Genomic DNA, 26722 nt, shown 5'->3' with positions numbered 1-26722 from the left:
CAGGAAGGCCTGAAGGTGGTGGTCTGCTGACAAGATGCACTTTTTTTGATTCTGGAACTCATTCAGTGTCAAGTCTTACTCATACCCAGCCATTTGTTTTTCAATCATTGGCCCAAAAACCTGTTTAAATTTTAATATTATGCAAATCTAGATTTTTCTTATTTTTTTAATTTTTTAAACTTTCGATAAAATTCCTAATGTGAGATTCCATAATCATTATACTCATTACTTCCCCAAAACAATACTCAATATATATCATCAATTAAAACAATACTCAATATATATCATCAATTAGTATTTTCTTCATATGCAGGAAGTAAAGAAGTACTTAACTTTCATAGATAATTGTCCTATGTACACCAAGGTGAAGAAAACACTAAGAGTTTGCTACCTTGCCAATCTTCAGAAAGAAAAGGACACCCTCTGGGACACATTCTTCTCTAATAGCTACATCAGAAGTGCCACTGCTCAAGCCCTAAAACTTCTTGATAATCAAACCCATGAAATCTACAACAACCAACAACCAATAGATGGTTCTATGACAAAACAAAAATCTTGTAGTGCTCCTCTATGTTCAAGGAGTGATGGATCACATAGGAAAACTGCAAAAGAATAATAGCATCAAAACAGCCTACAGAGCACCACAGACGTTGGGATCCACGCTCACATATGTGAAAAACTTGCTACTTCTGCTCCAAACCCCTGGAATGTATGAAATCCCATGCAGCTGTGACCAACCATACATTGGTGAAACTGGATGCACAGTAAAGGAATGACTACAAGATTATTATAGACACCACTAGCTCTGCAAGACAGAAAAATCATCTGTAGCCCTTCATGTTTAGGCAACTAGTCATACCATTAGATTTGAAGACATATAAATCTTGGAGCAAGAATATTGTTGGTGGACGAGAAGACTCAAAGAGGCAATAGAGATAAGAGGACACCCTAATAACTTCAATGGAGACAACGGGCTTATCCTAAAGAAAGCATAGCAACCACTCATTGAAAGGAAATTTAGCGCAAAAAGGACTGAGGTCAAGGACAAATGTCGTTTTCCCTTCCCAAAGTTTTAGAATATGACCTGCATAAATTCCTCCCCCCTCTAGAGGCAGAAGTGTCTCAATGAATTTACAGCCTCATTCCAACCAGAATTTAAAATTGTGACCAATTACATTTCTCTCCAAAATTCAAATTTGAGACTGATGGACTTTCCCACCAAAATTTAAATTTTTGCCCAAGGAATCTTTCCGCCAAAATTCAAATTTGTGATCAAACTTTTCTGCCTCAATTTCCTGCCAAAAATCACCTTCCTTCCTGACTACTCACTTCAAACTCCATTCAATCAGGTTTGAGAACCTGCTATATATAAAGACAAACCGCAGACCTCATAACGTACTCTGAAGAAAGCCACAGCATGATGGATAAAACGTTAGTTCCACTTACTCAGAGGCAGCAAGGCCCAGACAACTGCAACAATCATGACACCAGCCACGGAAGCCTAAGAGAACAAGGGACTACTATTCATTCAGAAAATGTCTTATCATACATGTTATGAACATAAATATCTCAGACTGCAATAATTTAAACATATTTAAAGAAAATTGATCTAGGCTATAATAGATGCTATGAAAGGAAAGAATTGTTTGATTCACCTGGTCAATAATAACTTCTTTAACCTTTTCCCATAAGGGAATAGTAGTTGGAGGAAAATAAGCCCGAATGAAAGAGGGCAAGCTAAAATTAATAGTACTGATCTTTTTTTATGAATGAATCAACAAATTCCTGAAATGATATCAGTGTGCTTACTGAAGGAACTGAGTATTTATACACACATTTTTCTCCTAACAGAAAAAAAGACTAGAAGTTTCTTCGGATATAAAAGTGAATTTCAGAATTCAAATAATCTCTTTTTACAAATAATGTACAGTATTTGCAGGTGGTCCACTCTTAACAACTTTGCTGGCCACAAAACCCAAATAAAATGAAAATTCCCAGAAATGAGACACAAAATAAAATAAAACGTTTCCAGCTGTCCACTGTGGAAGATTCCAGATATGTAGTCTGAGTAATTGAATCAAGTGAGCTATGTCATTTTCATTCTTTTTGTCATACTTTTTGCTTTTCATAACATTAAAGTGAGATATTTATATCTGCACACCACACACCAAGGAGCAGTATGTTTTGTAATTTGGAAGCAGTACTTTTTGGTCTGCAGTTTTATCCAGTAGAAGGCTCAGGGCAGTATTCCAAAATGTAGTGCAGCAACTGGTAGCCATTCTTTCTTTAACTGTTCCAAATTATAATGCCTATAAGAAATTAGTGTTGAGATAAAGAACTTTTTGTTTTCAAAAAAGGAAGATGGGATACCAAACTATTGAGGTAGTGATCAACCCATGGAATAGAGATATAAGTAGGCTTCAACTCAAGAGTATAAAATATTCCTAGCAACATGGCTGAGTTCACTTATCATTTGAACAAATCCTAAAGAACTCAACTGATGGAAATCTTCATTGCCTGATTTACTGGTAGGTAAATTAAAATCTCCAAGTATGATCCAGCATTGACTACAGACAGAAGCAGAAGACAAAGTAACTTCTGGAGAAAAATCAAAAGCGAAAATACTAGATGGGTAATAAACCACCAAAATATAAATCAAGGAAGACTTCAGTAACATCAGTTCATAGGGTGAAGATGTCAACTCAAGAGAGAAATATTCCTATATAATAAAGTCTGTTTATTATTATATACTGCTTATATTGTAGTCACATTAACAATAACATTGATGAAGGGTATCAGTACTATAGCTATTATTAACCAAACAAGAAATTTCAGCTGTAAGTGTGAGTTCATAATTCTCACCATTAACAATGACAGTGATATCTCGAAAGTCAATTTCTCCTCTTGCTTCCACTCTTCCTTCACATCTGTATATACCTTGATCACGTTTACTGATGTTAAGAATCTGCAGATTATTGTTTGCTAACATAGCAAATCGACCTGGAGAGAAAAGCAGTGGATAAAGAAAGATCAGTAACAGATGACAGAAAACAGAGTTTGCTGCATTGATTTAAATCAATTCAGAGTTCTATACTTGTCTGACACTATCAAACTTTTCATCAACAAAACACTGCAATTTGAAAGTAAAATGTAATCTTGGGAGTTCAATTTGTCTGCCCCAAAATATATTGCTGTTGTAAATCTTGTACTGAAGAGCAATCATTTTATTTCTCTGTACAATCTGAGTTTTACTATATGGGTTTTGCTTTTGTTTTGGCAGTAAAATTATAATAATGCTAGATAGCATGTTATATCTCAAAGTCACAAACATGCTCTGTCAGCAAAGAATTGCCTTCATGATGCCTATGAAGCATTTAATTGGAACCCCACTGCACACATCCCTCCTTCTACCTTATCATTTTAAGACATGAAGGTATTTTGATTAGATAGGAAAATATAGAAATATGAAAAGGGACAGACTAAACAAAATCTACTTTTACCCAATTCCATGCCTAGACATTTTTTTCAGCGCATTTTAACTTAGGATATTCCATTCTTTGCTGTTTGGATGATAACAGGCTCCTGTACAAAACGAGGAAAGGAAACTAACTCCTTGCAATAATGTTATAACCATTGTAAAAGCTGGACAATTAAATATATATTTTCATTATCCTGTGAATAGAGCAGCTATTGTATATTGTTAACTCATAAAAATCTGCAGTTCTGAAAAACATTTTCATGTTTTAATGGATTCAAATATTGTCCAGAAAGATTTAGCACATGCTATAATGCCTTATAAAATATTCTTCAAAAGACTTATGTCAACCAGAAATATTGAAATTGAAATTTTAAAAACTGCTTTCTATTGGTACTCTGGGGCTTACACACTTAAGGGTGAGATTCTATATATGGCACCTGAAAATTCTGCACAGAAAAAAATATGCTTAGGCATATTCTGTAAAGTACACCTAAGTTTTATAGAATAGGCTTAAATTTTCATGTGATATGTAGAATAACGCCAAACACCTCTCCATGCAACCAAATGTAGTCACGGCCATTTACGCCATGTTTTACTTGGTATAAATACCGATGCCTAAATTAGGCGCAGAGCAGGTATATTCTGTAACAAGCCACATAGATTTTACAAATGCCTATGCCCCACCCATTGCCATGCCCCCTTTTCAACTTTGTGACTTAGAATTTATGTGCATCACGTATGCTTAGTGAGTTGTGCATGCAAATCTTAATTGATATCAATTAGTGCTGATAATTGATTCTTAACATCTAATTAACAGTACTTATTTGCTAGTTAACTAATTAAGTTATGTGCATTGTTATAGAATATGCTTTGATTTCTCCGTGGAAATTAAGGTGCTATTTATAGAATCCTGAGGTAAGGGAGCAATTCTCTATAAAGCACTTAAATTCAGATGCCAAGATGATGTGCGCTAAGCTTAAATTCTAAATCAGCAATCATGTACACAATTGCCATTATATAATACTAGAAATTAAATCTGCATTTATTTCCCTAACTTTAAATATGAGCACCTATACCAACTTGATGTCTAGTATAAATGCTTGAGTCTAAACTAGGCAGTTGTGCACATAAATGCTAGCACTGAACCCACAAACACAAGTGTGCGTGCAATCTGCAAAATCCTGACTAGGGCCAGTTTATCATAACTGCTAATTAGTGCTAACTATTGCCAATTATCAATTACAGCCAATTAATATCAATTAGAAGCTAATTATTATATTAAGTTAACTGGTACTATAACTTGCATGCAGAACTTTTCATGCTAAGCATAAAACTGAACATGCAAGTTTACAGAATTAGAGGGTAATCAGGGTATTTACAAAGCTGCTATAAAATTTTAAATTTCACCACAGTCCAATTTACCATGCAATCCCTAATCTGTGGCACCACAGCAACATAAATCAATGATAATGAAGTAAATTGCATTTTGGTCTCTTGATGTGGGAACATCACACACTCTTTCTGTAGCAACACAATTATAGAAGATCCAATGCTGAATCTGTTATATTTGAAATGGGGAAGGTGGTGGCAGAAACAACCCTCATACCTTCCCAATCAAAGCTCCAACTCTCCTTGATCGAAGCCCAACTTGACCTCGCAATATGAATCCTCCTGCTCCAGTCCCCCTGGCAGATACTCAGGTTTCCCCTGGAGACAGAGGGCAGGAACAATCTCTGGTCATTCATGCCTCACTGATGAAGGTGTTCTATGGTAAGGAGGAAAGTTATCAAGCTGCATTAGGGCTTTAAGTCATGCTATTTACTCTTTAAAGTGACTTAGGTTTCCCCAACACAGCTTGATTTGTTTTGCCACGGTAATATTTTGTTTGCCATGGTTATACAGTAATGAGATAGAAAACATGCAAATGCATGTAAAGCAGCTAATTATTATATAATAACCATAATGTGACTTGCAAAGTCATGGGTCCAAATCAAAACTGAGTTAATGAGTTCTGTCCGTATTTGTTATCTAATCTATAATTTTTTTTAACCTCCTGTGTAATAAAAATGAACTTAAGGGGGTTGATATTCAAAGTGGTTTAACTGGCCAGAAGTGGTTTTGTTCTATATGCCTGTTTTATGAAAGCAAACAGGCATCTATGTTGACTTTATAAAATAGATTCATAAAATGATCCCCAGTAGTGCACACATTTTCTTCAACAAATTTACACCTGTTCCAAAGAAATTGTAAATGTACAGTGGGGGAAATAAGTATTTGATCCCTTGCTGATTTTGTAAGTTTGCCCACTGACAAAGACATGAGCAGCCCATAATTGAAGGGTAGGTTATTGGTAACAGTGAGAGATAGCACATCACAAATTAAATCCGGAAAATCACATTGTGGAAAGTATATGAATTTATTTGCATTCTGCAGAGGGAAATAAGTATTTAATCCCTCTGGCAAACAAGACCTAATACTTGGTGGCAAAACCCTTGTTGGCAAGCACAGCGGTCAGACGTCTTCTGTAGTTGATGATGAGGTTTGCACACATGTCAGGAGGAATTTTGGTCCACTCCTCTTTGCAGATCATCTCTAAATCATTAAGAGTTCTGGGCTGTCGCTTGGCAACTCGCAGCTTCAGCTCCCTCCATAAGTTTTCAATGGGATTAAGGTCTGGTGACTGGCTAGGCCACTCCATGACCCTAATGTGCTTCTTCCTGAGCCACTCCTTTGTTGCCTTGGCTGTATGTTTTGGGTCATTGTCGTGCTGGAAGACCCAGCCACGACCCATTTTAAGGCCCTGGCGGAGGGAAGGAGGTTGTCACTCAGAATTGTACGGTACATGGCCCCATCCATTCTCCCATTGATGCGGTGAAGTAGTCCTGTGCCCTTAGCAGAGAAACACCCCCAAAACATAACATTTCCACCTCCATGCTTGACAGTGGGGACGGTGTTCTTTGGGTCATAGGCAGCATTTCTCTTCCTCCGAACACGGCGAGTTGAGTTCATGCCAAAGAGCTCAATTTTTGTCTCATCTGACCACAGCACCTTCTCCCAATCACTCTCGGCATCATCCAGGTGTTCACTGGCAAACTTCAGACGGGCCGTCACATGTGCCTTCCGGAGCAGGGGGACCTTGCGGGCACTGCAGGATTGCAATCCGTTATGTCGTAATGTGTTACCAATGGTTTTCGTGGTGACAGTGGTCCCAGCTGCCTTGAGATCATTGACAAGTTCCCCCCTTGTAGTTGTAGGCTGATTTCTAACCTTCCTCATGATCAAGGATACCCCACGAGGTGAGATTTTGCGTGGAGCCCCAGATCTTTGTCGATTGACAGTCATTTTGTACTTCTTCCATTTTCTTACTATGGCACCAACAGTTGTCTCCTTCTCGCCCAGCGTCTTACTGATGGTTTTGTAGCCCATTCCAGCCTTGTGCAGGTGTATGATCTTGTCCCTGACATCCTTAGACAGCTCCTTGCTCTTGGCCATTTTGTAGAGGTTAGAGTCTGACTGATTCACTGAGTCTGTGGACAGGTGTCTTTCATACAGGTGACCATTGCCGACAGCTGTCTGTCATGCAGGTAACGAGTTGATTTGGAGCATCTACCTGGTCTGTAGGGGCCAGATCTCTTACTGGTTGGTGGGGGATCAAATACTTATTTCCCTCTGCAGAATGCAAATAAATTCATATACTTTCCACAATGTAATTTTCCGGATTTAATTTGTGATGTGCTATCTCTCACTGTTACCAATAACCTACCCTTCAATTATGGGCTGCTCATGTCTTTGTCAGTGGGCAAACTTACAAAATCAGCAAGGGATCAAATACTTATTTCCCCCACTGTATATGTATATTCTTTACATGTACATGCACATTTTATAGTATGTGTGTACATTGTAGCTCCACCCAAACTCCACTCCTGGGAGTGCCTATGTGCGATTGTATTAAAATAGGCAGGGTCTTACAGTGTGTCTACATATGTATGCATGCATGTCTTTTTAGAATAATCTCTTTCTCCACACAGAATACTGTATGTTTTACAAACTTATCTCTGTATGTGTTCTCTATGACAATTAACAACATAATATGGGTGGCATATGATCACTTTCACATTGTATTTGCGTAAAATGATCAAAGAAAGAGTAAGGGGAGGTAGGATCTGGGATTCTTCAGGGGGAAGGGTTGTTCCAGGTGGGCAAGGAGATTTGTTTGTTTGGAATTCCAGGACCAATGTGACTTGTCTACAGTGTAGAAATTCAAGGGGGGTGAGATTACTCTGCCAGGGAGGAAAGGTCTACAGGTGTGGGGGGGGGGGGGGGGGGGGGGATTCCTGAGAGCAAAACTTATCATCCAGTGGTTCTGGGTTGAGATGCTGTTTTTTTTCTGAGAGAGGTTTAAGGAATGGTATAATCAGGCCTATTACTTTTCACATTTGGGGGAGAGGAAGGTAATGGAGTAGAGCAACATGAATTCTGAAAGAGATGATGGGTGAGATCCTCTGTGTTACATATCTCTTTATCTTTGGATAATTTAACATGTTGATTTCTGACATGTTTATGCTAACATCTATCATCTTGTCTATTTTATTAAACTGTATTTTAAGTTTGCAAAGGACAACATTTTAGTGCACTTCCTTTCTATAGGGGATTTCTATAAACAAGGTGCTAAATGTATACATGCATTGTGCATGTAAATGTTTAGAATATTAGAATATATGCATATACCCCTTAATTCTATGTATGATGCTCAAAATTATATGCACAAATTTAGGTATGTGCCCTATTTGTGTATGCAATTTAATTGAACAGTGAGCCAATTAGCACCAAAATTGGGTGCTAACAATTATTGGTGCAAATTAGCATTAATTAGAATTTACGTGCATGTCTTTTTAGTTGGGATTCTATAAAGATGCTTGCATAAATTTTACACACAGATTCAAAAAGGTGGCATGGCCATGGGAGAGGCATGAGCAGGTCTAGGGTGTTCCTAGAATTTATGCGCAGTGTTATAGAATAATATAGATCTGTGACTAATTTAGGCACAATAATTTACACCAGGTTTTATCTGGTGTAAATCCTCAGGCCTACAATTGGTCATGGATCCCAGTGCTAAATGTTATTCTATAAATGGCACCCAACTTGGAGCCCCATATATAGAATAGCCTTCAAAGACTGAATCGCTAAAAGAGGTAGTGCAAGTCCAAGAGACCAACACGTTATTGACAAACAGTCTTTTTCAAAACCTCTTTTAGCGATTCAGTCTTTGAAAACAGGCTCCTGTATGATTTTCACCACCAAGGACAGACTATATTGTGACTGACATTTATATCAATAAGAGACTCCTGAGGCAGAAACATTGTACCATGTTGATTCATTATTGAGTCATCAATAAAAGCTTTAAGTTCATATTGGGTGTTCCTTGGTTTGTTTTTGAAGTGCCTGATCAATTTTCCACTCCTGTTTTCTGATTATTTTGATGTCATATATATAATTCACCCCAATACGTTTTTAAAGAATATCTGAGAATATAGATTATTGTTATAGATGTTGAAAACAATTTCACAAGGGAAACTACTAGACTGAAAATTCAATCACATTTTCCAACACATTTTAAAAGGAAAAAAAATCAAGTGAATTGCTTTTTATTAAACAAAGTACTGTATTTTATGTAAAGTTCATTGTAAGCCGCTTTGGGGCCGCAACACTGTGGTAAAAGGTGGGGTATAAATGTACTGAAATAAATAAATAAATAAATAAATGTTATTTCTAACTCAAAAAGAATTACAAATGAAATATTTAACCAATTTTGCCAATGTCAAAGACATTGGAATATAAACAGGTACAGTATGTTTTTAAATAGTTTGGCCTACATATTCAAAACATGTAGAACAATCCCATATAATGATATAAAACTAATTTTTGAAAACTGCATTCTGAAAATCCAGATAAGAAATGAATGTAACCTCCTCCCTTAAGAAAGGTTGTGTGACACACACATAAAAAAGAACCATTTGCAAAATTATGAATCCTTGTGAACAAAATGGGAAATAATTGATTCTTGAGAATATACTTCCATGAGATTGTGCAGGAACATCAATGAAGACAATGCATCAGCTGGATGAACTGGGTACAACAGCTGCCCCTTCAAGTCCCAAAGATGAGGGAATATCCCCCAAATTCTATGTAGGACACCTAGGAGACCTGTGTCAATATCGGTGTGGATTCTATAACAATGTGCATAATTTAACAAGCTAATGAGTGCTGATAATAGCACTTAACAATCAATAATGAGCACTAATTGGCACTGATTAGAATTTATGTGCACAACTCACTAAGCGTATTCTGTAATGATGTGCGTCGAACTTCTAATACATGTAGGCAAAAAGGGCATGGTTATGGGCAGGGAAATGGACATTTCATAGGTGTTCTGAAATTTACAAGCCTAGTTATACATTTGGCCCAGTGCGCCTAAATCTACATGCTGGAATTTACACCATAGGTTCGTTGGTGTAAATGGATGCATTTAGAGTTAGGCGCTGAAATATCAACTAAGTGTATTCTATAATCGGCACTTAAATCTAGGCCCCAATTATAGAATACTCTTAGTCGACACTGATTTCAGCACCAATTTTTTAGACACCATATATAGAATCTCCCCCTATATGGACAGGTTTTCTTTTCTTTGTTTTGTTCTTTTTGTCTATGAGGTGAGTTTAGTAGGCAGGAAAGTAAGACTAACGGGCCAACTCTGTCCCCTCCAAATATGAATGAAAATGTTTCTAGGAAAAAAATGAAACCCCCTCCACCAATTGAAACAACCCTTTGTCTTCTCTTTTTAAACTGATTGTTATAATAGACATAAAACACTGTAAAAGATTTAAATGTTTGTTGTGCTTATTACTGACATTTCTGTAAAATGTGTTCAAACATATTAAGCATTTGCACAAAATCTTGAAAAATCTGCTATATAGTTTGATAGCTCTTCATGAAGACAATACTCATAACTGACCCCCCCCCCCCAAAAAAAAAAAATGACAGGCTGTAGCAATCATTTAATTCTGTATCTAAATATATTTCTTGATAAAGGTGAAAAATGAGAGTATGTGATTCTTTTCAATACAATAACAACCTATTCTATAGCTAATACCAAGAAAAGTACAATATGAATCAAGAATTTTCATTAGAAAAGCATTAAATAAGTTTGACATGTGTTAAGTTTGGTTAAATGTGCAAATTGTCTACCCTCCATATAAGAATGTATTACTTATCTGATATTTCCATTTAGCCATCAATAGATGAATCCATATCAGTCTCCCAATCCAAATAAGAACAGTGCCATGTCTTCAAATTAATTAGTCATATGAGAGAATGCATGTCATCCAGATAAATAGCTTCAAAATAGCATGAGATATATAAGTTGCATATGGAATACATAATGCCAGATACAGTATGTATTCTATATGCAACTTTTAAATGTCCCTTCAAAAGCAAACACCTCTTTCAGACTGTAATGAAAGCATCAGGTTGTTCAAATAAAATATACTCCTTAATTCAAGACACAATTTTGCGAGGCTCCTGAAGAATATATTCCAACTAAGAGCAAGATCCAGGGATATTCAAAATATAGAAATATGTGCCTTCTTGTCAAATTTGTTGAATATAGAATTTGCAACATTATAGCACCGTTGTAGTAATAAATGCAATTTCCCAAAGAATATATCATTCACTAAGTTACTTCTTAGTGTTACTGCTGGTTACATCTGGTCATTCCAACAGTTTTATTCTCTTAAAGAAAGGCTCATTATCCTTGTGGCATATTTGCTCTCGCTCCTTCATTAATTCTGAAAGAAACTTGTTCTGGTTCTCCCAGCATTGTTGATCTCATTTACTTTAAGATTCTGAGTAGACACTTCTGCCCACTGGGAGCAATCACCTCATATCGGCAGTCAAACTGGTGAGAATTAGCTCCTTCAACGTTCCTGATTGCAGCTACTATGAAGGTAGAAGGCAAGATAAAACTTGAACTGAAGAAAGCAGATTTCCTTTTAACAGGCATGTTCCTTTTTATGCCAACATGATCCATGCTTGGCTATCCAGAATTCCAAGATGAAGAAAAAGCAAAAACAAAATGCCAGAAATCCACCTTAGAATATCCACTTTGTTCATCTAAGATGTCTGTTTCCATAATTTTTTTCCTGCAATGTCTTGATGCTATATCTGTTAGTATGCCAAATATCATTGCTATAATTGTATAGCTTTCAAAAGACATTCAAGAGAACAATAATCTTGCATCATTTACTGCCAGAGACAGACTGCTAAAAGAGCTCAAAACTTGAAATTGTAAGTTACATCCACATTAGTGTTAAGCAGGTAACATTGCACGTAACTGTGTAGTTAAACTCTACTGTGGCACAAATCACTATCGGTCTGATGTTCACAAATACCTTTGCAGTCAGCAGCAGGTTCTGACTGTATGCATTAAAACAAGCAAACAAACAAACAAAAATAACCTGACCAGGGAATGTATCAATTCCAGAATGTAAACTCATAGGTGGAGAATTGGATGTAGCTTTAAATTATACATGTAGTATAGATTAAAAAGCTAATTCTGGCTTCAGTAAAAACAGGCATAATGATACATAGCAAAATTATCCATATAAAGTTATGTGTGTATTTTAAGCTATCTGACTTAAACATGCAAGCCTGCTGAATATGCAGATGTGTTTTTATCTATGGGATCCTTTTACTAAGCTGTGGGAAAAAGGGCCCTGTGGTAGCTGCAGAGGCCATTTTCCCCATGTGCTAAGGTCCTTTTTACCAGAGTCGGTAAAATGTCCCCTCAAAAATGGCCATGTGGTAAGGTAACTCTTACTGCATGGACATGTGGGGGGGAGCACTTACTGCCACCCATTGAGGTGGTGATAAGGGCTCTCACAGTAACCTGGTGGTAACTGGGTAGTGCACGGTGAGGCCCAATTACCGCTGGTTTAACACCACGAAAGGGAAAAAAATTCTGGAGCGCAGCCAGAAGTACTACCGCTTTGAAAAAGCCCCCCTATATAAAGTAATGTGCTTTGTGGATGACTGAATATTGCAGACACGTAGAAACAACCCATCAAAATGTCTTCCATCTTATCCAGAAACACACAAAAACAAGGAGAGTACACTCCTTTGATACACTCCTTTGAGTTGCAAAATCAATGCAAAGACAAAACAGGAGCAACTGAGAACATAAAAAGACAGTCAAAACAATAACATTATTTACAAAAAAGCATACACACTTTAAGAAATCAATAAGAAGTTCACATAAAAGATAGAGAAAATAGTACCACTAAATGTGATGTATACTAATATAAAAAGAGAGATATTAAATAGAATATAGACTATATGCAGAATTGATCATCCAGTTTCATTTTGAAATGCTGCTTAGTGTTTAAAGCAATCCATCTTCTATAATCAAGCACTGTATGTGCTTAGAAGAGGAAACAGGTTTTCTAAACTGGAATTGGTTTCTACTACCTACCAATAAATGTTGTTCCTGCAACATAACAGTAAATTAACTTTTAAATGTCAGATCTCAAATTATTCTAGATTTTTTGTTTTCCTTTTAAATAGCAAAACACTGTGAAAACAAACAGGACAAATCCCCTTCCCCTGGATGTACACAGTCATCTATAAGCAATAGGGAAAGGATGCTTAACTGGCCCTATTACTAAGCCATCAGTTGTCTTATAATAGCAGAAGAGCTAAGCTCCATCACAAAGCACTTCATTCCTGAGTGAAGAATCTTTGAATTCAATGCCTGTATCAGCTTAAGTTAAACAAAGTACATAGACTTTAAAATAAAATGTATGTTATTATCAAAGGAACCTCCGTGATTATTAGACAAATAAAATGCAATAATAATTATAATACAACTTAAACTAAGAAAGAGGAAAGCTAATAATGTAATAGATGCTTGCTGGTTTAATGACCTTAGTGTCATCCTTTATCTGTTGTATAACTCATTTGGTATTGTTCAATTCTCAAAAACCACAGATTAAAATATTACCAAAATACTAACTGTCAGCAATAGTAGTGATATCCTCTGTGTTATATAGCCAGCTGACCAGGGGTGCCGGGGAGCTGCTGACATGGCAAACCACCTCTGCATCTTCCCCTTTTCGGAATTCCTGAGGAGACTTCACATCTTTGAATGTGAGCTTTTCTGTGACACAAGATAAGATACAAAGCATGATAAGCATCCTGCCTCTCCTCATTAACTTCAAAATCAGAGGCAACAAAACTGAAATCATCATTAAAAATAGAAATAGAAGCCACAAACATATTTGCAAGTTTCAAAGAATTTTTGTATGGATAAAAATTAGTGGCTCCTGCAACATCCAAAATCCTAGAATGTAGAATTAACATTGTAGAGATCATTTAAGAAGAGTTATGTGGCATTCACATGTGTAAAATGCTAGCGTATACACTTAAATGGTCATTCAAGTATAAATAGCAATTTTAGAAAAGTTGCCATGTACATGTATATATCTACAACATAAACAGATTTCAAAGGGCTGCAATACAGACTTAAAATCTACAGGGTGAGACAAAAAAAAAGTAATCCCTAGTTTTTTGCTGTTTTCTCAGCAACTACTTGGAATTTTCAATGTGAAATTTTACAGTTTTATTTTTTGTTACTATCTACATTTATGTGCTTAATGGAAATTATTTTTTTAAACACAGCGAAGTTACAGACTTTTTAGCATGACCACCCAACGATTTTTTGCACATTCAAAAATGGTTGCACTGTAAAACTACCATTATTTGAAAAAACAAACAAACCCTAAAACAAACGGGGTGCCAGATTACTGTTAATGACGTCACAGTGACATAGACTTCTGTAAACAATAATCTGAATGAGAATAATTATCATATTTGATAATATGATAATTTACAAATAATTTCTTTAAATTATTCAGTTTTGAACGGCAATCAAGGGCAAAGTGTCGGTAACAGACAAAATGAGAATCCAGACACTGCATTAACAAGGTTTCAGAGCAAAAGCTATTAAAAACTTCCCAAAGTGACCAAAAACCTGTGTTAAAGCTGAGGGTGGACACTTTGATCATTCACAGTGTGCAAAATTCTGATACATTGTTAATGGTATCATTTGATGTCATTTTACTGTGTTTTAGCTCAAAAGTTTTTAACATCCAAACATCGCTTGTAGCATCAACATAGCTTAAGATAATTAAGGGGCTCATTTTTGAAAACAGAAAAAAGTTTAAAAAATGACATAATAGGCAGATATAGTTTTTTTTCTCACAGCAAAAAGTCTAAAGCTTATAATCAAACAAAGAAAAGATCATTCAAGTCCACTAGTCGCTTAAAAGAAAATGCTCCCAGAAGGAGCCTTCTGTGGGCGTGACATGAACGGTGTTATGTGATGAACATTTTCTGCTCATAATGAAAAGCAACGTTACTTCCTAGGGGTGGGAAGAAAAATATCTGAAATAAGACCTGCTTTAAAAGTGTCTTGGTAAGGCCAAACCTGTCTTTAGACCCATTTGTGATTTTGCTGTGTTGGAGAGCGGAGAGGTGGAAGTGGTCGTTTGTGAGAAGAAGTGGAGAGTTGTTGCCTCCTCTGTGTCTCACCTCCTCAAGTCCTTGCCCACACCAGCTAGCCCCCCAGCCACACCCATTCCTTTCTCTGTATCTTGCCCCCTTCCCTCTTCCAAACCCTCACTGTCCACAAACTCCCACACCTCCATTATAACTCTCTACCTGCTTGTGCTCTGTCTCTTATTGTTCCTCTGTTTGACCACTCCCAGTATGTCATTGTTATCAGTGCTGCTACTGCTGTTTATGTGAGGGCGGTGTGCTGTTCCTGGGAGAGTGAGTGCTTTGTGCGGCTGCTCTGTGTGTCTGGATTGTTTGTTGGTGTAAGGAGAGTGTTTTGGGCAGATGGTGTGTGTCTCATGACTGTGTGCTAGTGTGAGGGCTGGTACCGGGTTTCATGAGGTGCAGGAGGTAGAGGTGTGCTCAGTGGTGTTTCTGAGGTCATGGATATACTGAATGCTTTGGTGGCTCACGTCTTGCTGGAAATGGATGTGAGTTTGGAGGGGAGGCCCCAGAGGAGATATCCTTATCAGAGAGTCTTCAGGTCCTGCACCTTCTTCCTGGACCTCACTGACTAGGAATGTCTAAGTTCCATTCTGACAGGGCTACCATACAGCACATCTGCGACCAGCTCCAACCCCTCATCCAGCTCAGGACATAGTGGAATAAACCTGTGCCAGTCCACCTGAAGGTTACTGCCTCCCTTGCCTTTCTGGCCACTGTACCTTCCAGTCAGTGCTAGCAGTCAATGCATGTCTCACCCAGTCCACCATCTCCAACTGCCTTATCCAGTTCCTCAATGTCTTCATCACCCACATCTCTGACTGCATTACTTTCCCCATTACCGCTTAGGCACTTCAGAACAACATGGCTCAGTTCTATGCCATAGACCACTTCCCTTCAGTCATAGGCATTATCGACTGCATACATGTTGCATTCAGAACCCCCACCCCAGGGCAAATGATGTTCTACAGAAACAGAACATCATTTATAAACATGGAAGTCATGTGTAATGCCCAGAGGGAGACTGTGGATGTGTGTGCCTGCTACATAGGCTCCACCCATGATGCCTACATTCTTCAGCATTCAGGAATCTACAGCAGGTTTGACCGATGGGAAATCACCAGTGGTTGGCTGGTAGGTAAGCAGTAAGGGGTTCACAAACCCTACACTCCTCCCCCTCCTAACCTTCAACACACTCCCTCACTCTAAATGCCCCCACAACCCACAAGGTCACATGCCAGTCAATTCTCACACATGTCTGTGATTCTGCTTCCCTCCATAGGTGACAGAGGCTACCCCCGGTGAGCCTGGCTCATGAATTCCATAGCCCACCTCCAAAATGAGGTGGAGGAGTACAACAAGAGGCATAAAGGCATCCACACCATCACAGAACACATCTTTGACCAGCTCATGAATAGATTCCACTGTCTGGACCATTCTAGAGGGGAACACCCTACTGCAGGCCCTGCCAGAAGACAGACCCTGCCAGAGGAGGAACAACATCCACAGCAGCAGCCATTAGACCCAGAGGATGAGGAACCCCCTTCCCCCCCCTGCACACAGAGCTGACAAGGGAGCCCACCATCTGGGGGTCTGTTACAAGGACTCATTAAGATAAATTTCCAGTAAAGATAAGTGTAGAATTTATTTGTGCATAACACCTCTAACATCGCCCACCATCACCACCACCACTACCTCTCTCCTCCTGCACACACACACACCCTTCCCCAGCAAACAACCCCTCACCTTCCCCTCTGCCCTGCACACAACTCCCTCCCTAGCACACAGACCTCCTCTGCATACACGCACACACACACATACCTCCCCTTAGCCCCCTAGCCTACATCACATTAGCATGGCAATTAGGTGAACTACAGCATTACTTACCTCTCCCCTTCCCTCCCATCCTCTCTTGGATCCACCTCTGTCAATCCCCCAAGTTGATAGCAATGGTCCAGCCCTAGTGAGAGCAGAAAGTGTGTCAGAGTCCTTCCCTGTGGTGCTCCCACTGTCCTCACTGTCCTCAGTCCCATCACTCCATCCTGCTGCCTCTGCTGTACCCTGAAAATCAGGCCACTTGATTGTCTGGATCAGATCTACTGATGAGCCCAGCACCCAGCAAGGAAGCATGTGCTGGCCCTGAGGAACCTGACCTCTCAGCTGTCCCACTGGCCTGGGGTGCTGTGGGTCCCATCCTTGGACGTTTTGAGGGTGGTTGTAGCCCAGTACCTGAGGTAGGTGCAGCAAAGCTTGGTTGGGCTGTGTGGTCACTGGTGGTACTTGCAGCTGGTGTGGAGGGTGTTAGTGCAGGACTGGTGGCCTTATTGGTTTCAGGTTGAGGCTTAGGTGCTTGCTGTGTCAGCAGTATGTTTGACAAGGCTGCTGTGTAATCCTGGAGATCCCACCAAGTCCCCAGAAGCTGCTGGAATATATTATGGGCTGCCTCCCAGCTCTCCTGCTGCATGCTCTGTAGCAGCTCTGTGCATTCTCTGTGTGCTTCAACCCCTCCTGCAGCAGCTGTAGTTTCTGCTGCTTGTAGTCTGCCAGCTGCAAATTCTATGCAAGCAGTTTGTTGGCTAGTTGCAGAACCTGCTACTTGTGGTGGTAGAGTCCTCTATAGTCCACTGCCAGCCGTACCTCCTCTGCCTCTATTAGACCATCTGAATGTGCTGCGGGGGGGGGGGGGGGGGGTTACACCACTAATTGCTCCTGCTCTTCACCCCCTGCTGGTGGCTCTTGGTTGTTGTCATCTGGGTGCCCTTCCTCTCCCACGGTGCCCTCCCATGTGCCCTCAGATGCCACCAATTCACCCCCTTGTCCTGATGTGGCTGCCCTGCCTGCTGGCTGCTGGTTCCAGGATCACCATCGGACTCTGTGTCCTTGTCTGCATTGAGAAAGTAGAGGAAATGTGTCTGTTGCACCAACTAACCTGGATGTATGCTGCAGCCTTCCTGAACGTGCCCCTCCATGTGCACTTCTAGAACACAGCTGATGAGGAACGACATTGTTAGGCAACCTAAAGATGTATGCCTCTGCATCCAATACTGCAGGAGCCTAGGGGTATGGTGCTCTGTGAATCTCAGAGGCCAGAGTGCCATACAGCCATGTGGGTACAGAAGGAAGGATTGTGGATGGGGTATGGAGGGTACAGTGAGATGTGGAAAGTAGAAATTGAGACAGTGAGGTGATGGGCCTGGCGGGGGGGGGGGGGGGGGGAAATGAAGGCACCTAAACATGACAGATACAGGGACTCTCCACCCAGCAAACGGAGTGTCCCCAGACCAGTCCACAATTGTTACACCCTGTGAAATTATTGGGACATGGTCCCTGATAACCAGCCTTTCAGCGTTAAGGTGTGCCATCTTAACCCCTCCTCCACATTTTGCAGGTGGACGGAATGTTCTGCCATTGCCGCAGACCTTCTCTTGACGAGGGTTCTGTACCTCCATTGCATTTTTTGCATAGTGTATTTTTGATTGGCAGAAACATTTATCCCCAAATATCTATGACATATTTGGTGTGTCCTTTTTTAAAACTTTTTTTTTGTATTTTCAAATATCAGAAAACGTTTAGTTCTTTGTTCCATTATGGTCTTCTGGTGAACGTTTTCCAATAAATGTTTATTTTGCCATTTGGATGTCATATCAAAAATGCCCCTTCACATATTGTTTAATAGTGAAAGTATGATGATTAAATAAGTATATAATTTTTTTTTGAAACTCAAAGCCGTTGCTGTGAAAACTGCAAAACTGCAAAAAAAAAAAATATAGGGAGTTATTTTTTTTTGCCTCACCCTGTATGTATATGTCCCATTGTACATGTGTATTTTTAAGAAATGGCCTCTGAATCATGCATTATGTGTAGGCAAACTGTTCCTTTGAACCTGTTTTTTTTTTTTCAGGGTGAAAGGCAACTGTGCTTATTTTTTCAGCCTTGTAAACTACCTGAAAAATCCAAACATTAGAATTTTACAACTCAGCTCTTCAATTGGCCCCTATTGTATGTGTTGCTTTAAACAATTTGTCACTTAAACATGTATTTATGGGCACTTCACATGTGTAAATACTGTCCCTTATACATGTAACATGCTGCATGAATTCAATCCTTCTATATACGTTCTTGTAAAATGGATGTCCCTGCTGTATGTTCCAGCACATACATGTTGTTTATACTACTATGCATCCATATTCATATTTTACAAAAGGCTCCATATTCAATAAGCCTTTATAAAATACCTCAAAAACTGTGAATGTCCCAATTTGAGCATCCTTTTTTCATCTAGATGGCCTATGCAGAATAGAGCTTCCTATGTATTATACTACAAATCTGGATACCTGAACTCTGCTTCTGGCCAATCATTCCAGCAGCACTGCCTTCAAGATATGAGATAAATATATGACAATTTATTTTATTGTTCAATGGAAAAGGAAATGAATCAATGACTTTTACAGTGGGCTTCAGACCTAATTGTTCTAAACTTGAAACTGATTTGCTTAAGGAGAAGGTAAGAAATTTTTGGCCCGATTCACAAAACTGTTCTCCCATAGACAATCCTATAGTGAATGTATGTGTAGATAAATATGCCATACACACAAGTGCTGAGATAATTGTCTCTTACATGCATATGTACACTCTAATAAACACAATATATGGCACCCAAAATTGTGTACAGCCAATCTGCATCCACAATTTAATTGACTAATGAGCCAGTTAGCGCCAATAGTTGGTCAATTATTGGCACTACTTGGCAACAATTTGCATTTACACATGTATCTTCATAGTCAGTATTCTATAAAGATGTGTGCATAAAGTTTTACACGTGAATTCAAAAAGGGGGCGTGGGCATTGGCAGGTCAAGGGCATTCCTAGAATTTGCGCACAGTGTTATAGAATATGGCAGATTTGCTCCTAATTTGGGCACACACATTTACACCAGGTTTCTGTTGGTGTAAATCCTCACACCCAAAACTGGACATGGATCCCAGCACTAAGTGCTATTCTATAAATAGCACCCAACTTGGAGAACCATTTCTAGAATAGCGTTTAAGCGCTCATTTTTCTCAATGTCATTTACTGAATTTAGCCCACTTTGTGCTATTTTATAGAATAGCATGTAAGTGCTTTAGTATGTAACTGTAAAGAGACAAACATGTGGGCAGTGTATGAAGAGACATGGGCGTGTCTCCCACATACTCACGGAATTTAAAGAATAATGTAAGTTATGTGAGTGATCTGTATCATTCAGGCGCACTCAAGTCTGCCACTGACTTGGTATAACTGTGCCTAACATTCTGCACATATTTTTGTACTTAAACTAGTATTCTATGATGGCATCTCGGCATATGGATGCTGTTATAGAATACGTACCATGATGGGGTATGCTGAGTGCCAAACATTTCACTCCCATTTAGAGAACAGCTCCCCCCACCCCAAACACATACACAAAGTCTTCTGTGTGGGTGTCAGTCAATATACCACAAGCCCTAAACATGCTTAGGTACTGACTTTCTCACATCACCTCAAAGCAGAAGTACCATTCTTTTTTTTTTTTTTTTTTTGGGGGGGGGGGGGGGTTTCTGTGAGTAGCTTCAGAATTTGTCATTTTCTATTAGGCAGAATGTTTGGCATTCCATATGATCAAAGCGGGAAAAGGAAAGAAAGGGTCCCCATGTTTACCTGCATACATATTGGCCTGTCAATTCACTTTGTAAACAGGCTCAGTGATCTGATTCTACCTAAAAGCATACAGATCCTGTCAAGTTATTATCACCAGCAAAGTCAAGGCATTTATATGGGCAAGATAACTGAAGGAACCATTTTGAATAATGCTATTGGAATTACACCAAAATTACTGCAGAGACTATCAGCAGACTGTGACGTAAACAATATGACAATGTAGTGAAATGTGCCCAAGAAATATCAAGTTTTCTGGTATGATATGATTTTTGTTGTGAACAGCCAGCTTTACATGACTAAACCACACAAAAATATGTATATATTTTTTCAAGTCTAAATCATTTGTAGACATCTATTGGTGTAGTTTGCCTTCTTACTTGGGGGAAGGGCAAATTGTAGGCAGGTCATATTGGGTGTGGGGCAAGGTGGGTCAAGTCAGCATTAGCACTCATATCATTTGGTGGTGGGGAGGGGTTGGCTGTGCATCCTGACCCCCCTTGCCCACCCAACACTGCAACTGCATGTGCATCAGGGTATTACTGCCCAAACACAGGATGATACTGAATCAATTGCATGACTTCTGAGCAGTTTTTCACACCTGGTGTTCCAATTCTTATGCTTAGATATGTTACACTGGCTTTGTCTAGCTGTTGTACTGATATATTTTATCAACATGGACTCATAACAAAACATTCTATTCTTACATTTATTGTAAAGAGTATTTATAAGCAGAACTTGACTGTTGTGGAAATCTTTTGTGTGATTTACTTTGAGAGAGAAAAATTAAAATTAACATTGACACAGTTTACTATAAAGCTAGATCAAATTGCTTATTCCTTTTTTTTCTATATTATCTGCCAATCTCTAATTGCAACTACTAAAATGTGTGCAAGCCTCATTTGCCATTTACACACTGTTTCATTATTACATCTGCTTATATGTGAAACTGAATTGCTGAGACTACTGTTATTGGTTCATCAAGGATTGAAACATGACTCCCTCTGCTATTTGCATACTGCTTTCCGGCGCTATGTACCATTCTAGGGCACTGGATTCTGCTCATGCTGGTTTACTTTCAACAGCTGATTTGAGGCATTTGTGATTACAAATTACCAGAACTGGCACTCTTTCTGTAGCCGGACCTCAAGCATGGAATAAGCTACCTTTGGTTTGAAATCTCAGCAGTATCCTGTATCATTTAAGCAAATGTTGAAGTGTTATCTGTTAGACCACCTTATTAATTCCTAATGTTGCTTTTGCATTGATGTTGTAGTATTTATGCTGAACTGATGCCACTGCGTTTCTGAATAGTCTGTACTGTCATGTCTTTGAAATTATGTGTGTTATGCTGTTACCAGCCTTAGATAAAGGCAGGCTATAAATAAATGAAATGAAATTGAATAAATATATGATACAGATCAGCAATACCTTTTAAGAGAGACTCAACATTTCATTGGATATATCTTCTGTCAAATTTGTATAGCTCACTTCATAAGTGAGGCCTCAATAGCATTTGAGCCAGTATTCCACAATCTGGTAAATTGTAAAGTTATCCAGAAAAAAATTATCCAAATAACTTAAAGCAGATATTCAGCAGGACTGAAAACATCTGGTTAACATTATTGGGATTAAGTTATATGGATAGCTTTACACAGCCTCCTTCCCCTATGACAAGACTATTCAATTAAAGTTTGCTCGACAGCACTTAAGTGCTATTTGGCTAAACTATAACCATCCTTACTGACTGTTTCTGACTGCTTCTATCTGTCTAGCTAAATGTTTAGCAGCCAACACATGGGAAGAAAAAAATGCTGACTGGGAGGAGGGAGTGAGATGTTTCAAAAGCTTTTAAAGCTAAACATCTGCCCGGGCAATTCCTAATATCATTGACAAATCGTTTGACCTTTTGAATATTGCCCTATTATTAAGTGGATATTTTTGGTTGAGACTGAGAATGTTGGAAAGGGAAGATCTATGATGTTATGATGTAACAACCTGTACTGAACATTCTACATTCAGTAATTCACATTTTCCTATTAGAAACACATGAATGAAATACATTCTATTTCTCCAATGTTAGTCCACTTACGGTACATTTCCAGAACCACTGTAGCTTCTTGCATTTGTCCTTTAGAATCTGTAGCTTGACACCGATATATCCCAGCATCTTCTATATTTGCATTGTAAATTGTTAGGCGTGATCTAACTCCCTCTTTAAGAACCACCACTCTCTGAGTAGAAATGATCTTCTCGCCTTGTGGATTATACCAGTCAATACTCTCAGGATCTCCAACAGCTATAAAAACAGAATATAAACAGGAAAGAGTTTTATTCACTTACACTTATTAATTTACTTCCTAAATCATTGAAATCAAATGATGACTATTAGATGCCAACTGAAAGCATGGCTGTTTCAAATGTATTTTCATAAGGGAACAATTAAGAAAGAGGCATACTGGTGATTGGCTAATTATGCTACTTGCTTGTATATGTCTTAATCAACAACCATTAGTGTAGGAGAAATGTATAATCTTGTTGCTTAATCTTTCAGTACTTCTCACTTTAGGGCCCCTTTACTAAATGGCATTAAGCCCTCCACATGTGGTTAATGAGCACAAACAGGCTACAGCAGCAGAATTTCACCTGTTTGTGTGCATTAACCCACACATTACTGATTTTTATACAAATATTTGTAGAAGAGGGCATGTTATGGTTGGAAAATAGGCATGAAAGTGTTAACCAGCTAATGCATTACACTTAAACTACTGGATTCTATATAACGGATCTAAAGATCCACACCAAAATCCAGGTGTATTCTATAATAACACACATAAATTAATTGGCTTAACAAGCTAATCACCATTGATAACAACACTTAAACAAATCCGCAAACAAACCTTTTCCGGAGATGGGAAGGCGGTAGAACGAGAGGGCATGAAATGAGATTGAAGGGGGGGCAGACTCAAGAAGAATGTCAGGAAGTATTTTTCACGGAGAGGATGGTGGATGCTTGGAATGCCCTCCCGCGGGAGGTGGTGGAGATGAAAACGGTAACGGAATTCAAACATGCATGGGATAAACATAAAGTAATCCTGTGCAGAAGGAAGGGATCCTCAGGAGCTTAGCCTAGAATGGGTGGCAGAGCTGGTGGTTGGGAGGCGGGGCTAGTGCTGGGCAGACTTATATGGTCTGTGCCGGGGCTGGTGGTTGGGAGGCGGGACTAGTGCTGGGCAGACTTATACGGTCTGTGCCGGGGCAGGTGGTTGGGCGGCGGGGATAGTGCTGGGCAGACTTATATGGTCTGTGCCAGAGCCGGTGGTGGGAGGCAGGGATAGTGCTGGGCAAACTTATACGGTCTATGCCAGAGCTGGTGGTGGGAGGCGGGGTTGGTGGTTGGGAGGCGGGGATAGGGCTGGCCAGACTTATATGGTCTGTGCCCTGAAGAGGACAGTACAAATAAAAAAGTAGCACATATGAATTTATCTTCTTGGGCAGACTGGATGGACCGTGCAGGTCTTTTTCTGCCGTCATCTACTATGTTACTATGTAACTTGTAATTGTTCTTCTAGCTTTTCTTATTGTAATCTGCCTTGAATGCCTCTGGTTAAGTGGACAATAAATGCCCATAATATTATTGTTATTATGTCAAACTCCTTACACATTCAGTTTTGTTCTATATATTTATATTAAATGGTGCTCTTAAAAACTGAATAAAACCAACATACCATCAGCTATTTCAGTCATATGTCTGACCACAAACATATACATATATGTGCTGCTGATATTATCATGGTGATCTACTTGTAATAGAGGTGTGAAACTGATAACGTGGAGGGGTATAATCGAACGGCGCTGGCTATATAGATGGCCGGCCATCTATTTGGCTGGCACCGCAAAAAGCAGTCCCAAACCATATTATCGAAAAAGATGGCCAGCCATCTTTCATTTCGATAATACAGTTGGGGCCAGCCAAATGTCAAATATGGCCGGTTTTGAGATGACTGGCATTGGTTTTCGCCGATAATGGAAACTAATGCCGGCGATCTCAAACCTGGCCAAATCCAAGGCATTTGGTTGTGGGAGAAGCCAGCATTTTTAGTGCACTGGCCCCCCTAACATGCCAGGACACCAACCAGACACTCTAGGGGGGCACTTCTAAAAATTAAAAATAAAAATAGCTCCCAGGTGCATAGCTCCCTTGCCTTAGGTGCTGAGTCCCCAAATCCCCCCCCCCCAAAAAAAAAATCTACTCCCCACAACTCTGCACCATTACCATAGCCCTTATGGGTGAAGGGGGCACCTAGATGTGGGTACAGTGGGTTTTTTTTTTGGGGGGGGGGGTTGGAGGGCTCCCATTTACCACCACAAGTGTAACAGGTAGGGGGGCATGGGCCTGGGTCCACCTGCCTGAAGTGCACTGCTCCAGGGACCTGCATACTGCTGTCAGGGAGCCTGGGTATGACATTTCAGGCTGGCATAGAGGCTGGCAAAAAATATTTTTTTGTTGGGTTTTTTTGGGGGTGGGAGGGGGTTGGTGACCACTGGGGAAGTAAGGGGAGGTGATCCCCAATTCCTTCCAGTGGTCATCTGGTCAATTGGGGCACTTTTTTGAGACTTGGTCCTAAAAAAATGGACCAAGTGAAGCCGGCGAAATGCTCCTCAGAGCCGGCCTTCTTTTTTCCATTATGAGCTGAAGCCGGCCATGTCTTAACATCGCCCCTGTCCCACCTCCCATACCCTTGAGAAACACCCCCTTTAACTTTGGCCGGCTCTGCGACGGAAAGCAGTTGGAGCGGGCCAAAATCGGCTTTCAATTATACCGATTTCGCCTGCTTCAGGAGATGGCTGGCCATCTCCCGATTTGTGTCAGAAGATGGTCAGCGATATAAATACTATACTTAGCAAGGAATTCAAACACTGAGTACAGATATACAATACTATTTATATTTTTTTAAAACCTTTATTCCGCTTAAGCCAAGGTTCTTAATGGATTACAAATAAACAAATAAAACACCTTATATTAATTAACATACAAAGGATATGTTACCAGCCATTCTTTCTTAATAAAACGAGACATATCCTAAAAAGGAGCTAAGATGTCATTCAATACCCCCTCTAAATGCTTGGGGAAAAAGTTATTTTTTAAAGTCTCTGAAGTCCTAAATCTTTCTCATTTCTCTAGTATAAAGGACCCACAATACAAAAATATGTGTTTCTGTCTTCATCAGATCTTATAACATGATGAGAAGGAACATCAAGAAACAATTGACCTTCTGATCTCAACGATCAAGTAGGTTGATAAATATGAAGTTTCACAGCCAAAATTTTTCATACCTGTTGCATCAGTATTTTAAAGATTAAACAAAGAATCTTAAATTGAATCCTATATTAGATAAATATACTCATAATGTCTGCCGCCAGTCAAAACCCTGGCAACTGAAGTCTGAGCAATTTGCAAAGCCTTAATTTGTGTTCTCTGGTCAGTACCTGGCTGTCTGATATATTGGTTGCTGAAAGTTATTTAGGTGCTGCAAATATTCTGTGCCACTATCCAGATAACTATCTGGTTAAATTGGGGCTTAACTAGATAGTTATCTGGATACTAGTGCTGAATATCACTGGTATCTGGATAACTTTCAGCTGCCCTGGACTGCCCTAGCACTACATTGAAACTGACAAGGCAGTCAGAGATAATTTTCAGTTGCATTATTCAAATAAAACCACTGAAAATTAATGGCCCTGCTACCCAGAAAATTAGCTTTGATTATCAGGCCCTCAATATTTTGTGTCAAAAGTGTTTTTTTATCACTGTTTTCTTTGGGGGAAAAACATATTTTGAAAAAGAAAAAGAATAAGGGGCATAGTTATCAATGTGGGCTATAGTTAAGCTGTGTAATTTTACTACTAATTCAAGCTATTTTAGCATAAGTCCCATTTAATACAATGAAACCTAGGGCC

At 39.3% G+C, this 26722-nt stretch overlaps 1 protein-coding gene across 1 annotated transcript in view; it reads right to left on the bottom strand.

The window, feature by feature from the left end:
* Nucleotides 1-26722, bottom strand: part of NCAM2 (neural cell adhesion molecule 2) — a 351991-nt gene that overhangs the window by 288203 nt on the left and 37066 nt on the right. Inside the window, exons 3-5 of the mRNA XM_030205047.1 lie at nucleotides 22854-23060; nucleotides 13545-13688; nucleotides 2863-3000 (exon numbers count right to left, since the gene is read on the bottom strand). Coding sequence (XP_030060907.1) covers nucleotides 2863-3000; nucleotides 13545-13688; nucleotides 22854-23060 — 489 coding nt within the window. The remainder of the gene's footprint in view (nucleotides 1-2862; nucleotides 3001-13544; nucleotides 13689-22853; nucleotides 23061-26722) is intronic.

The sequence above is a fragment of the Microcaecilia unicolor genome, chromosome 5, assembly GCF_901765095.1.
Source record: "Microcaecilia unicolor chromosome 5, aMicUni1.1, whole genome shotgun sequence".
In the NCBI taxonomy this organism is placed as follows: domain Eukaryota; kingdom Metazoa; phylum Chordata; class Amphibia; order Gymnophiona; family Siphonopidae; genus Microcaecilia; species Microcaecilia unicolor.
Note: the sequence above shows the minus strand (reverse complement) of the source record. Positions and strands in the feature narration are given on the sequence as shown.